General features: G+C 47.0%; 1 protein-coding gene across 3 annotated transcripts in view; it reads left to right on the top strand.

Moving 5' to 3' along the window:
• kiaa1549la (KIAA1549-like a) overlaps positions 1 to 15,951 on the top strand; it is a 266,633-nt gene that overhangs the window by 84,301 nt on the left and 166,381 nt on the right. For all 3 annotated transcript variants that reach the window (XR_007957416.1, XM_052029051.1, XM_052029050.1), the window contains 2 exons: positions 2,660 to 2,775; positions 13,473 to 13,692. Coding sequence is in view for 2 of the 3 variants with exons in the window: in XM_052029051.1 (XP_051885011.1) it covers positions 2,660 to 2,775; positions 13,473 to 13,692 (336 nt within the window). In the remaining variant the exon portion in view is untranslated. The remainder of the gene's footprint in view (positions 1 to 2,659; positions 2,776 to 13,472; positions 13,693 to 15,951) is intronic.

The following is a 15,951-nucleotide window of genomic DNA, read 5'->3' as shown; positions in this document are numbered from 1 at the left end:
AGAATTTCAAAAAACAACCTGTGGGGTTGATCTTTGAAGGCTTGTAGGCTTTGATATAATACGGAGATTACTATACTCATAAAATTAAAAGGAACCTTTTCACGATGAGGCATGACAAGATTGTTTACATGGAGAATGCAAGTGACTTTAAAAGTCTGGTTGTACTTTCAGCTGTGTCCATTGTCTCGACCTTGCCTGCCTCTCTAACCATCGGTATGGCCACCACCTGATCCCTCTGTGCTGTTGTGTGTGAGCCCTTGCATCACACGGGCTGTGGCTGCTCTGCCATCGGCGATTGTATCTTCAGCTGCTTGGAGTCAAAGCTCTGAGGTGCTTCCCCAAACCTCAGAGAACAGAGGATAGTACGGCACAGGAACAGGCCCTTCTGCCCACGATGTTGTGCCAATCTAATTAAGCTAATGACACCTAATCCCTTCTGCCTGCACATAGTCTGTATCCCTCCATTCCCTGCATATCCATGTGTCCGTCTTTCTTAAATGCCTCTATCGTATCTGCCTCCACCACCTCCCTTGGCAGCCCATTCCAGACACCCACTGCTCTCTGTGTAAAAATACTTGCCTAAGAAATCTTCCGGTAACCCCACCCCTTCTTCTTCCCCCCCCCCCCCACCCCGACTCCTTTGTCTTCCCTTACTCCTGTGGCTCCCTTTCCCCGCCTTGATGACCTGCCCATCTCCTCTCCTCCCCTCCCTCATCCTTTATTCCATGGTCCACTGCCCTGTCCTACCGGATTCCTTCTTCTTCAGCCCTCGTCCTCTTCTACCGATCACCTCTCAGCTTATTACATCTTCTCTGCCTCCCCCACCCACCTACCTTCCCCCCCTCACCTGGACTCACCTCTCCCCTGCCTGTGCGTGCTCCTCCTCCTCCCCCCACCTTCTTATTCTGGCTTCTACCCTCTTCCTTTCCAGTCCTGATGAAGGGTCTCGGCCTGAAACGTCGACTGTTTATTTCCCTCCATGGATGCTGCCTGACCTGCTGAGTTCCTCCAGCACTTTTTGTGTATTGGTCCAGATTCCAGCATCTGCAGAATTTCTTGTGTCTTCCTTAAACTTTCTCCCTCTCACCTTATGTCCTCTTGTGTTTGACATTCCCACCCTGGGAAAGACTCTGCTTGTCTACCCGACATATGCCTCTCATAATCTTATATACTATTAGGTCACCCCTCTGCTTCCGACACTCCAGAGAAAACGATCCAAGTTTATCCAACTTTTCCTTACAGCTAATACTCTCTAGGAAGAGGAAGTCTCTGGGAAGTGTGTTGAGGAAGCAGGGAGTCTGTGAAGGACTTGGACAGGTTGGGAGAATGGGCAAAGAAGCGGTAGATGGAATACAGCGTAGGGAAGTGTACGGTCATGCACTTTGGTAGAAGGAACAAAGGCGGAGACTGTTTTCTAAATGGGGAGCGAATTCAGAAATCAGAGGTGCAAGGGGACTTGGGAGTCCTAGTGCAGGATTCCCAAAAGGTTAACTTGCAGGTTGAATCGGTAGTAAGGAGGGCAAACGCAATGTTAGCATTCATTTCAAGAGGACTAGAATATAAAAGCAAGAATGTACTGCTGAGGCTTTATAAGGTGTTGGCCAGACCACATTTGGAGTATTGTGAGCAGTTTTGGGCCCCATATCTCAGGAAGGATGTGCTGGCATTGGAGAGGATCCAGAGGAGGTTTACAAGAATGATCCCAGAAATGAAAGGGTTAATGTATGAGGAGCATTTGATGGCTCTGGGTTTGTACTCGCTGAAAGTTTAGAAGGATGAGGGGGGATCTCATTGAAACCTACCGAATATTGAAAGGCCTGGATAGAGTGCATGTGGAGAGGATGTTTTCAGTAGTAGGAGAGTCTAGGACCAGAGGGCACAGCCTCAGAAGGGATGTCCCTTTAGAACAGAGATGAGGAGGAATTTCTTCAGCCAGGGGGTGGTGAATCTGTGGAATTCATTTCCACAGATGGCTGTGGAGGCCAAGTCATTGGGTGTACTTAAAGCAGAGGTTAATAGGTTCTTGATTAGTAAGGGCGTCAAAGGTTATAGGGAGAAGGCAGGAGAATGGGGTTGAGAGGGAAAAATAAATCAGCCATGATTGAATGGCGGGGCAGACTCGATGAGCCGAGTGGCCTAATTCTGCTCCTGTGTTTTATGGTCTTATGCTCTCTAATCCAGGCAACATCCTGGTGAACCTCTTCTGCACCCTCTCCAAACCTCTGCATCCTTCCTGTAATGTGGTGATCCAAACTACATGCAAAACTCCAAATGTGGCCCGACCGAAGTTTTATACAGGTGCAATATGACTTTCCAGTTTTTATACTCAAAGCCTTGTCTGATGATTGCAAGTGTGCCGTACGCCTTCTTTACCAACCTATCCCCTTGTGTTACCACTTTCAGGGAGCTATGGACTTGCATCCCCAAGATCCCTCTACATCAATCCTCCATTTACTGTACACTTTCTGACCTCCCGAAGTCCAACACCTCACGCTAGTCTGCATTAAGCTCTACCTTCCAGTTCTCTGCCCATGTTTCCAGCTGATCTATACCCTGTTGTATTCTTTGACAAACATCTTCACTGTCCACAACTCTGCCAATTTTCTTGAGCCGTCTTCTGTTAGTGTTTGAGTTTATCTGGGTTTTCTTCTTTTCTCAGTGGTCACTTTGTCTTCAAGAAGAATTCAAGTGGACGCGGTGTTTAAACGGAACATGACCCGGGGACTCACCGAGGCATTGAACCGAGCTTTCTTCAGTAATGGTATTCGTGCTGAGGTCAGTGTTTCTCTTCAGTGTTAATAAGCTCTGGTCTCAATCTTAGAAATCCCTGACCCTCTTGACCAGTGGGTGAAGAGACTGGAGATTCGTTGAGCTGAGTTCATTTGTGAAACATTTGCCTTTAAGTGGTACAGAGTTTTAAACAACTGATTAAAGATTAAATGTCCTTCTTTATTCATTCATGTGACATCGTGCCACTGACAATGCTTATCCTCAGTTGCCCCAGAGAGGGTTCTGGAGAGCTGCTTTCTTGAACTGCTGCAATTGTGTCGGGGCTACGTACTGTTCAGTGGTTTGTGGGCCAAGTCAGTGAGTAGTCATGAGCCAGCTACATCGCTGTGGGTCTAACGTAAAAACACATGGAGTAAGCAGATCTTTATGGAAAATGTTTTGCATTAGATTGCACCAAAATGGACTCAGTAATGACATGTCTCGTCAAACTGTACTCCATCCATGTGGAGTCCCACACCACCAGGTTCAGGAACAGCTACTTTCCTACAACCATCAGGTTCTTAAACCGACCTGCACAACCCTAGCCCTACCTCAGCAACAGAACACTACAGACCACCTCTTGCACTGCTGTAGACTTGCCTCTGATTGTGTTTTTTTGCATTAATGTCTTGTTTTCTACGGTCTTTTTCTTCACTGTCTTGTATAATTTAAGTATAATTTATGTTCTGTGTGTTGTCTGAATCTATGTGCCCGTGATGCTGCTGCAAGCTAGTTTTTCATTGTACTTGTGCACATGACAATAAACTTGACTTGACTTGAATTGATGCCTGGGGCACGTTGGGTCCCCAGGAACAAATGTGATGATCCAGCGTGAAAGAGATGGGAAGGTGTTACTGACTGAGACACAAGAGACTGCAGATGCTGGAACCTGGCGCAGCAAACCGTCTGCTGGGTTGAGCAGCATCCATGGGGGAGTGGAGAGGGGAGATGGTCGGTTTCGAGAGGAGAAAGGAAGTGGTGATGAAGGAGTCCGAGGTGATTGGTGGACTGAGGAGGGGTGTGAGATGACAGGCAGGTGGTGCCAGGTAGGGGAGGGGAATGGGGGTGGAGTTGGGAGACAGTGGCAGGTGAATGATGGATGGAGGCAGACCGAGAGAGTGAGAGAGGCAGATACAAAAGAGGCAGGTGGAGCAAGGTGGTGGGAAGGGAATGTGAGGATCGGAGACAGCTGTTGGGAGGAGATGAACAGAAACACAAAGGATTACCAGCATTTGACTCTGATAAGTAAAGGAGGTGAGAACGGGCAGGCACGGTAGTGTAGCGGTTAGTGTAATGCTTTACAGCGCCAGCCACCCGGGTTCAAATCCGGCCGCTGTCTGTAAGGAGTTTGTACGTTCTCCCCGTGTCTGCGTGGGTTTCCTCCGGGTGCTCCGGTTTCCTCCCACATTCCAAAGACGTACGGGTTAGGAAGTTGTGGGCGTGCTACGTCAGCGCCGGAAGCGTGGCGACACCTGCGGGCTGCCCCCAGAACACTCTACGCAAAAAGATGTATTTCACTGTGTGTTTCGATGTGCGTGACTAATAAAGAAATCTTATCTTAAATCAGGGGAGAGATGTATGGCAGATGGACCCAGAACCAGATTGGGCAGGGGGGAGGGGAGTGGAGGTGGAATTGGGTGGCTGGGGATGGGGAACCTGTGGGTGAACTGTGTTTGTGTAGTGGGTGGATGGACCAGGAGGGGGAGGTTAATGGTTGTTCCATTGCCTTCCTGACTGACCTTACTTCCACCGTGGCCAAAGTTACGCTGATGCAATCTCTGCCATCTCTGTCCCAACTCATACCACCTCCCCTTCACCCACTGCCCCTCTGCTTGTTGTCTACATCAATTTATTGACACGAGAGAGCCTAAGATTTAACGTTCTTATTTTCAGATCTGGCCCCTCTCTACCTAGCAACTTTCTCTGGCCCTGCAGTCCTCTGAGATCCTTGCAGTCCTCAGTTCTGGCCTTCTACACATCTCCACTCCCATCGCTTGACCACCATGGCATGAGATAATGGAACCTCTGGGGCAAACCTGGCAGATCCCAGGTGTGGCATCAGAGGTAGCCAGGGGTGGGCACCATATTCCTACCAGCTTCTCCTGTCTTATTCTCCCAGTTCCAACTTTAAATTTGGCCACTTTTGGAGGGGACTTTAAAGCAGGTACATGTTATACACAAACTGACAAGCGCAGGCCTTCAATATGCTTAATTATTGCTGGGATCTCCTGGATAGCCACCCCTTTGCCTCTCATTCAGTCTTCAAATGGATGCACATCCACACAACCATAACTGTCCCTTCCCTCCTTCCACACTTGGTGTAGTTTTTCTATGCTATGTATAACGATGGGACAATGGGCGTCACAGCTAGGCCCTTAGGTTATGGTGTGGTGGTGGTGAAGTGGCTCATTTACTAGGTAAATAACCCGCTGGGTTAGGCTAACAATGTGGAAGTCTGTGTTCGAATCCCGCCATGGAATTTAAATTTAGTTAAAAATCAGGGACTAAAGAAAGAAAAAGTAGTAACGATGTATGTTAAATGACTGTGATTTACTTTTTAAATTAAAAAAGATATTTCTTCCAAGGGTAGTAAATTTCAGGGTTCTTGGGAGGAATTAGCTTCCAACTCTCCTTTAAAAGTTAAAACAAGAAGGCCAATGATCTTAAAAGGACACAACGCTCCGACATTGTTGCCCGGTCGAAATTCAGGTCCACGGAAGTCCTTCAGAGGAGGAAATCCGCCACCCTTACCTGGTCTGGACTTGTGTGTGACTATAGACTGCAAGTGGGGGTGACTCTTAACTGCCCTATGAAATGGGTTGGCACCCCATCAAGTTCAAGGGGCAATAAAGGATGGGTAATAAATGCTGGCCAATGGTCCTGCAGCTTTTTCAGTGCTGTTGCTCATTAAATTCCAAGGCAGTCTATTGAAGGCCACTGGGTTACGATTCTGTTTCTTGGCAGTGGAGCTTGCTATTTCATGATGAATGTTAAACTGCTTCTTCATTGCAATTAAAGTACATAAGAACACAGGAAATGGAAGCAGGAGTTGACTGTAGGACCCCTCCAGCCTGTCCATTCTTTCAATAAGATCATGGCCGATCTGATCACTGTTCTCAATTGTACTCATTCTCTCTTCTCCCCCCCATCGGGCAGAAGGTACAAAAGTGTACCACCAGCCTCAAGGACAGCTTCTATACCGCTTGTTATCAGACTCTTGAATGGACCTCTCAAATGCTAAAAATGAACTCTTGATCTCTCAATCTACCTCGCCGTGGCCCTTGCACTTTATTTGTCTACCTGCACTGCACTTTCTCTGTTACTGCAACATTAGATTCTGCATTCTGCTTTCCTTTTTACTAAGTCAGTGTAATTACATATGGAATGATCTGTCTGGATGGTATGCAAAACAGAAGTTTTTCACTGTATCTCAGTACACATGACAATAATAAACCAACTCAGGGGATGGGAACCCGAGTGATAGGTCAGAGGTTGGTGCATTTAGTGTACAAGCAGATGCAGAGTGCAGAAAGGCTGTGAAGAAGGATAGGCAGTTGAAAGGGCAAAATTGCAGTCAGTTGGATGTGCTGAAGTGTGTCTAATGCAAGAAGTATCAGGAACAAGGGTGATGAACTTAGAGCATAGGTAAATACCACGGCATTGTGGCCATTACAGAGACTTGGCTATCACAAGGGCAGGAATGGCTGCTGGATATTCTGGGGGTTAGATGTTTCAAAAGGGACAGGGACGGAGGTAAAAGAGGTGGGGGGGGGGGTGGCTTTGCTGATCAGGGACAGTGTCACAGCTGTAGAAAGGGTGGACGTCCTGGAGGGATCATCTACTGAGTCAGTGTGGGTGGAAGTCAGAAACAGGAAGGAGCAATCACTCTAATGGGAGTATTCTACAGACCTCCCCAGTAGCAGCGCAGACACTGAGGAGCAGATTGGGAGGCAGATTTTGGAATGCTGCAGAAATAACAGCATTGTTGTCATGGGTGATTTCAACTTCCCTAATATTGATTGGCACCTCCTTAGTGTGAAGGGAATAGATGGGGCAGAGTTTGTTTGGAGTGTCCAGGAAGGATTCCTGACACAGTATGTGGACAGGCTAGCTAGAGGAGAGGCCATACTGGACCTGGTACTAGGCAATGAGCCTGATCAGGTTTCAGATTTCTTGGTGGGAGAGCATTTTGGAGACAATGACCATAACTCCTTGACCCTTACCATAGCCTTGGAGAGGGATAGGAGCAGACGATATGGGAAAGTATTTGAATGGGGGAGGAGGAATTATGATGCTTTCAGGCAGGAACTTGGGAGTGTTAATTGGGAACAGATGTTCTTGGGAAAATGCACAACAGAAATGTGGAGGTTGTTTTGGGAATACTTGCGTGGGGTTCTGGATAGGTTTGTCCTATTGAGGCAGGGTAAGGATGGCAGAGTGAAGGAACTGTGGTTGACAAGAGACTTAGAATATCTTGTCAAGAGGAAGACAGAAGCTTACCTCAGGTTTAGAAACCAAGGATCAGGCAGGACCTTGGAGAGTTACAAGGTAGCCAGGAGGGAGCTTAAAAATGGACTGAGGAGAACTAGAAGGGGACATGAGAAGGCCTTGACGAACAGGATTAAGGAAAACCCCAAGGCGTTCTACACGTATGTGAAGAATGGGAGGATGACTAGAGTGAGGGTAGGACCAATCAGGGATAAAAGAGGAAACATGCGCCTGAAGAGATAGGGGAGGTCCTTAAAGACTACTTTGCTTCAGTATTCACCAGTGAGAGAGACCTTGATGTTTGTGAGGATGGCGTACAACAGGCCGATATGTTAAGGCACGTCGACATGGGGAAAGAGGATGTGCTGGAACTTTTGAAAAACATTAGGATAGGTAAGTCACCGGGGCCGGATGGGATATATCCAAGGTTATTACGGGAAGCGAGGGAAGAGATTGCTGCTTCTTTAGCGATGATCTTTGCGTCCTCACTGGCCACAGTAGTGCCAGATGATTGTAGGTTGGCAAATGTTGTTCCTTTGTTCGAGAAAGGGAGTAGGGATAACCCTGGGAATTACAGACCAGTGAGTCTTTCTTAGTGGTGGGCAAATTACTGGAGAAGTTTCTTAGAGACAGGATTTATGCACATTTGGAGAAGTATAGGCTGATTAGGGACAGTCAGCATGGCTTTGTGAGGGGCAGGTTGTGCCTCATAAGCCTGATTGAATTCTTTGAGGATGTGACAAAGCACATTGATGAAGGTAGAGCAGTGGATGTGATGTACATGGATCTTAGTAAGGCATTTGATAAGGTTCCTCATGGAAGGCTTATTCAGAAAGTCAGGAGGCACAGGATCCATGGAAACTTGGCTGTGTGGATTCAGAATTGGCTCACCCATAGAAGACAGAGGGTGGTTGGAGATGGAGAGTATTCTACCTGGAGGTCGGTGACCAGTGGTGTTCTGCAGGGATCTGTTCTGGGACCCCTGCTCTTTGTGATTTTTATAAATGACTTGGATGAGGATGTGGAAGGGTGGGTTAGTATGTTTGCAGATGACACAAACGTTGGTGGTGTTGTGGATAGTGTAGAGGGTTGCTGTAGATTACAACAGGACATTGATAGGATGCAGAGCTGAGCTGAAAAGTGGCACATGGAGTTCAACCTGGAAAAGTGTGAAGTGATACACTTTGGAAGATCGAATTTGAAGGCAGAATACAAGGTTAATGGCAGGACTCTTAGCAGTGAGGAGGAACAGAGGGATCTTGGGGTTCACGTCTATAGATCCCTCAAGGTTGCTGTGCAGGTTGATAGGGTTGTTAAGAAGGCATATGGTGTGTTGGCCTTCATTAGTTGGGGTATTGAGTTCAAGAGCAGTGAGGTAATGTTGCAGCTCTATAGAACTCTGGTTAGATCTCACTTGGCGTATTATGTTCAGTTCTGGTTGCCTTATTTTAGGAAGGATGTAGAAACTTTAGAGAGGGTGCAGAGGAGATTTACAGGATGCTGCCTGGATTGGAGAGCATGTCTTCTGGCGATAGGTTGAGTGAGCTGGGGCTTTTCTCTTTGGAGAGGAGGAGGATGAGAGGTGACTTGATAGAGGTGCACAAGATGATAAGGGGCATAGATCGAGTGGACAGTCAGAGACTTTTTCCCAGGGTGACAATGGCTAACATGAGGGGGCATAATTTTAAGGTGACTGGAGGAAGGTATAAGAGGGATGTCAGAGGTAAGTTTTTTTACACAGAGAGCGGTGGGTGCGTGGAACGCACTGCCTGCAGAGGTTGTGGGGGCAGATACATTAGGGACATTTAAGTGACTCTTAGATAAGAACATGAATGATAGAAAAATGGAGGGCTATGTGGGAGGGAAGGGTTAGGTTGATATTAGAGCAGGATAAAATGTCGGCACAACATTGTGGGCCAAAGGGCCTGTACTGTGCTGTAGTGTTCTATGTTCTATAATTATCCGATCCCCTTAACCCTTGATTTTGCTGTAGTCATATTCCATTGATTATCCATTGTTATTGGAATGTTTTCAGTATCTTCTGCTGTGAGGACCATTCCAAAATAATTGTTTTGAATGCCCCTGCCATTAAATACATAGGATTCTGAGGGGGATTGACTGGGTGGATGTTTTCACCAATGGGGATATCCAGAACTAGGGAGCATGGTTTCAAATCAGAGGTCACCCATTTAAGACAGGTGAGGAATTTCTTGCCACAGAGGGTTCTGACTGTGGAATTCTCTACCTCAGGAGGTTGTGGAGACAGTGTCCTTGAACATACACATAGTGGGGATTAACTTGAACTGCAAGGAAGGGCAAGAGAAAGAAAAATGGTGCTAAGGCCAAGATTGGATCATCCACACTCTTATTGCATGGCAGAGCAGGCTTGAGAGTGCGAATGGCAGACTCCTGCTCCTGTTTGAGACATTATTACATTCTTCACTTCCCAGAGAACCAGGAGGGAATCCTCTGAAACGTCTCACTTCCCTCATTTCAGGACGAAGTTGTGAGGTCATGGGCGGAAGAGCTGGAAGTCAGAGAAGGTTCTGTCACTGACAAGATGAGCCAAATGGCCTCAGTACAAACTGTAAGATTATGTGGATTTTGTCAGTGAGTGATTAACAGCCATCCTGATAAAGATATTCTCTGCCCTGACATTAAAATGAGTTCCATCCATCAGAAAGAGTTATCGTTTAATCTTGCAGCAACGTGACCCGTCCTGAACTCAAATCTTGTCACTTTCTCGCTCTCTACTTTTTAATTAACAAGAGTAATTGGGAATTGGACAGTTTTTCATTTATTCATTGATGGGAGGTGGCTGTCGGTGACATGACCAGCACTTATTGCCCTTCTTTAACTGCCTTCGAGAAGCTGGTGATGAACCACCTTGAACCTCAAGGCTGCTTCTTGTGGCTGTTTACGTCAGACATAATTTTTCCATATTCTGTGCTTGGTACTTCCAGAACTGGGGAATAAAATTACTGAAATTACATCGCCGAGACTGTTCGGCCCCTCTTTCTTCTGCCTGGCACTTGAAGAAAGCTGTCTACCCCTGCCTACTTTCATATCCCATACTTCCTTCTGAGATAGGAAAAGGCCTTGTCGGCCCATCGGACTTATGCTAACTCACTGAGCAATCCCATCCCCCGGCAATACACAATCTGCTGGAGGAACGCATTGGGTCAAACAGCATAGAACATAGGACATGGAACAGTACAGCACAGGAACAGGCCCTTCGGCCCACAATGTTGTGCCGAACTAATTAAACTGGTAATTAAACACCTAACTAAACTAATCCCTTCTGTCTACACAATGTCCACACCCCTCCATTCTCCGCACATTCGCGTGTCTATCTAAGGCCCTCTTAAACGCCTCTATCATATCTGCCTCCACCACTACCCCTGGCAGCACATTCCAGGTACCCACCGCTCTCTGTGTAAAAAACTTGCCCCGCACATCTCCTTTGAACTTCCCCCCCTCTCACCGTAATTGCATGCACCTTAGTATTAGACATTTTGACCCTGGGAAAAAGATACTAGCTGTCTACTCTATCTATACCTCTCATGATCTGATAAACTGTGTTCAGAATTGTCGACGTTTTAGGTTGAAACCCTGCATCAGGACCTGAAAATCGACAGATCCTTTCCCCCCTCAGATGCTGCTCGACTCACTGAGATCCTCCGGCAGATCGTTTGTTGCTCTAGATTCCAGCGTCTGCGGTCCCTTGTGTCTCCATCCCTCACCATTTGTTATTCAGAGATTCACAGAGGGATACAGCATTGAAATCAGCCATGCAGACCATTGAGTCCATGCTCTCCAGTACCCATTCATACTAATCCTATCCCAACCCATTTCATTCTCCCCACATTCCCATCAACTCCCATCAGATTCCACCACTCACGTATACACTAGGAGTAACTTACGTTGGTGTCTTTGGGACCTGGAAACTGGAGTACCCACACAGTCACAGTGGAGAGGTACAAACTCCACACAGACAAACTGGAGGTCAGGATCGAATCTGCATCGCTGGAGCTGTGAGGCAGTGACTGTACTAGCTTCACCACGGTGCCACCCGTATTTAACTGTATTCTCCCTTCTTCATTCCCCATGAGGATTTTGAGTCCGGGACTAGTAATTACTACTTTTCAGAGTCTATCACTATTTCTCTTAACAAAATCCTTCGTCATTTTAAGAGTCTCTGCCAGAGCATGTTCCACTTACAAGGTAACCATAAGTCTCACCAAGCTTAATATAGCAGAAATTCTCAAAGTAAGTCGTGAGGAATAGGATCAAATGATTCAGCCCCTCAAGGACACGAAAAAGCAGGCCACTCACCCCTTCAAGGCTGCTCTGCCATTCAGTGTGATCATGGCTGGTCTAAGCTGTCCTCAACTCCTCTTCTGTGCCGGTTCCCCATCACCCTCAATTCCTCCATCTGTCAAATATTTATCTACCTCCACCTTAAATATATCCAGTGATCTGGCCTCCACCACTCCCGGGGGCAGAGGATTCCAGAGATTCACCGCCCTTTGAGAGAAGTTTCTATGCACCTCAGTTTTAAATGACCGACCCCTTTTATGTTGCTCTGCCCCCTTGTTCATGGCTCTCCAACTAGTGGAAACATCTCAACGTCTACCCAGTCAAGCCCTCTTAGGATGTTATGTTTGACTAAGGTCACCCCTCATTCTTCTAAACTCCGGGGAATACAGACCTAAACTATCTAGCCTCTCCTAACAGGACAACCCTCATCCCAGGAACTAGCCTGGATGAACCTCCTTCGGACTGCCTCCATCGCTACTATATCCTCTTCTAGTTAAGGGGACCACAGCATTCCAGGTGACGCCTGCACAATTATATCAAATCCTCCCTAATCTTAAACTCCACCCCCTTTGCAATAAAATATGCCATTTGCTTTCTTAACTACTTGTTGGACCTGCTTGCTAACTTTTTGAGATTCATGCACTGGAACACCGACATCTGAACTTTACTCATTTGCAGCTTCTGTCCATTTAGACAATAATCTGTCCTTTGATTTCTCTTACTACAGTGCATGATCCCACACTTCTCCTCATTAAACTGCATTTGCCAGGTTTTTACCCACTCACTCACTCAATCTATATCCCACTGCAGAGTCACAATGCCCTCATCACAACCTGCACTTGGTATTGGTATTAGTTTATTATTGTCACTTGTACTGGGTACAGTGAAAAACCTGTCTTGCATACCAATCGTACAGGTCAATTCATTACACAGTGCAGTTACATTGAGTTAGTACAGAGTGCATTGAGGTAGTACAGGTAAAAACAATAACAGTACAAAGTAAATGTCACAGCTACAGAGAAAGTGCAGTGCAATAAGGTGCAAGGTCACAACAAGGTAGATCGTGAGGTCAGAGTCCATCTCATCGTATAAGGGAACAGTTCAATAGTCTTATCACAGTGGGGTAGAAGCTGTCCTTAGGTCTGGCCACCTATTTTCTTATCATCGACAAACTTGGAAACCTTACATTTTGTTCCCTCCTCCAGATCACTAATGTAAATAGTAGATGATCGAGGGCCAATCATTTTAATCTGGCTTCTGGGCTGGCTTTGATTGCTTGAGTTTGAGAACAGTGCAGTGGTGCAGCTTGTACAGCTGCTGCCTTAGAGCTTCAGTGAGCCAGCTTCAATCCTAACCTCCTCCTCCCTGTGAATGCATTGGTTCCTCCAGGTGCTCTGGTTTCTTCCCACATCCCAACAGCAGGCAGGTTGATAGGTTATTTGGCCGCTATAAGTTTCTTTTGGGTGGTGGGTATATGGAACGAGCTGCCAGAGGAAGTGGCTGAGGCAGGTACAATAACAACAATTAAAAGACATTTGGACAAGTACATGGTTAGGAAAGGTTTAGAGGGATATGGGCCAAAAGCTTAGATGGGCATCTGGGTTGGCATGGACCAGATGGGCCGAAGGGCCTGTTTCTGTGCTGTATGACTCTATAATTGTTTGTGAAAAATAATTACTAATCTCCAAAGTAGAAATGACAAACAACCTGCTGCAGGAACTCAGCAGGTCAAGCACTGTCTGTGGTGGGGAAAAGGAACTGTGGATGATACGGATCTAAACCCTGCATCAGGACTTGCTCGTTGCTTCAAATTCCAGCACCTGCAGTCTCTTGTGCCTCCCGAATGGTTATAATTTCCCAAATCTTTGATCAAGGTAATTTTTTTTGTTTTCCAGATCGAAAGTCTCGACAGAAGGAACAAGGTCTTTATTGGGTTCTATGCTGTGAGTGGCAATGAGGTCTACATTCCAACCACGGTGACGGAAGTGATTACAGACTATGGTGTGGAAAACCTCAGCCGGGACCTACAGAACTATGTCCCCGATATCCAGTCGGTCCTCATTGCTGCCTCTCCGTGGGCCCCGCTCCCAGCTCCCTGGTTCCAGCTGAAGACGGGTGAGTTGTCAGGGAAGGATGTGCTTGCTTGGCTTTCAGCCCCTCGTCAGGAGCTCAACACCTCCAGCCGATTGTAAAGAGAGTCATTAAGGCTTGGAAACTGTCCCACATCACTAGGTTCAAGAACAGCTACTTCCCTTCAACTATTCGGTTCTTGAACCAACCGGCACAACCCTAATCACTGGAGTTTAGCAACACTATGACCACTTTGCACTACAATGGACATTTTTTTTTGTTCTAATTGTGTTCTTCCTTGTAAAAATTGTGTATAATTTATGTTTAATTTATATTTTTCTTGTGAGTGCTGCTTATCTGATGCTATGTGCCTGTGATGCTGCTGCAAGTAAGTTTTTCATTGCACCTGTGCACACATGGACTTGTGCAGATGACAATAAACTTGACTTTGACTTTGGCCCAACTTGTCCCTGCCGACCAAGTTGCCTCACTGAGCCAGTCCCACTTGTCCGTGTTTGGCCCATATCCTTCTAAACCTTTCCTGGCAGAGGTTAACATAACACTATTACAGCGCCAGCGACCCGGGTTCAATCCCGGCCGCTGTCTGTCAGGAGTTTGTACATTCTCCCTGTGTCTGCGTGGGTTTCCTCCGGGTGCTTCGGTTTCCTCCCGCATTCCAAAGACGTACGGGTTAGGAAGTTGTGGGCATGCTATGTTGGTGCCGGAAGCGTGGCGACACTTGCGGGCTGCCCCCAGAACACTCTATGCAAAAAGGTGCATTTCACTGTGTGTTTTGATGTACATGTGACTAATAAAGAAATCTTATCTTACCTGCCCAAATGTCTAAAACTGTTGTAATTGTACCCGCCCCTACCACTTGCTCTGGCAGCTCGTTCCATATACCCACCACCCTCTGTGTGAGGGTGAAACTTGCCCCTCAGGTCCCCTTTAAATCTTTCCCCTCTCACCTTAAACCTATGCCCTCTAGTTTTAGACTCCCCTACCCTGGGAAAAAGACTGACCATTCGCCTTATCTGTGCCCCTCATGATTTTATACACCTCAATAAGATCACCCTCAACCTTCTATGCACCAGAAAAAACAGTCTCAGCCTATCCAGCCTCTGCCTATAACTCACACCCTCCTGTCCCAGTAACATCCTTGTGGATTTTTTCTGCACCCTCTCCAGCTTAGTGACATCTTTCCTGTTCCCAGGTGACCAGAGCACCACACAATGTGGTCTCACCAACGTCTTGTACAGTTGTAACATGGTATCCCGACTCTTGTACTCAATGCCCTGACCGCTGAAGGCCAACGTGCCAGATGCCTTCTTCACCACCCTGTCACCCTGCGTCACCAAATGAAGGTCAAGAGGGTTGGCCAAACCCTGGGCTGCACTCACGACGTCAGCAGCCCAGATGTTCCTCCGCTTCACCCCCAAACCTTCCCAGCCCACCACCAGACCCATCCCATTACTGCGTGACCACTCACAAGAGGCAAAGCAACAGGGAACTAAAACTGAACCATGATAAAAAATAGATGCTGAGACGTGCAGCACAGAGACAGGCCCTTCAGCCCATCAAATGAATACTAACCTTCAAATACTACACCCATTTACACTAAACCAACCCTCATCCATTTTGTTCTCCCCACATTCCCATCAACTGTCTCCCAGACGCTACCACTCACCAACACAAACTACAGTCTTACAACCTCCACATATTTGGGATGGGGGAGGAAACCGGAGCACCCGGAGGAAACCCACTTTGTCACAGGGAGAACGTGCAAACTCCGCACAGACAGCGCCCGAGGTCAGGATTGAATCCCGGTCTCCGGCACTGTGAGGCAGCGGCTCTGCCAGCTGAGCCACCGTGCTGCCCTCAGCCTCAAGCAATCAAAACTGGCCCAGGAGGACTGATTCTTGAACGTCACAGCATTTATCACCCTTGGCAGTCACGACTTAATGGGGACTCCTCTGTCCTCAAGGCAAAAGTTCAAGTCCCACTCCAGAAACATTAAGTGCTCAGATCAAATCTGATGCTGCAGTGCGGGACTGCAGGAGTGTCACACTGTCAGAGGTGTTGCCTTTTAGAACAAACACAGAACAGTACAGCACAGGAACAGGCCCTTCAGCCCGCCATGTTGTGCCAAACTAATTAAACCAGTAGTTAAATGCTTAGCTAAACTAATCCCTTTTGCCTGCACACCGTCCATATCCCTCCATTCTCTGCACATCCATGTGCCTATCTAAGAGCCTCCTAAATGCCTCTGTTGTATCTGCCTCCACCACCACCCCTGGCAGCACA

This window comes from Pristis pectinata, chromosome 14 (genome assembly GCF_009764475.1).
Source record: "Pristis pectinata isolate sPriPec2 chromosome 14, sPriPec2.1.pri, whole genome shotgun sequence".
Lineage (NCBI taxonomy): Eukaryota > Metazoa > Chordata > Chondrichthyes > Rhinopristiformes > Pristidae > Pristis > Pristis pectinata.
The sequence above is the reverse complement of the archived record's forward strand: the minus strand, read 5'-3'. Positions and strand labels throughout refer to the sequence as shown.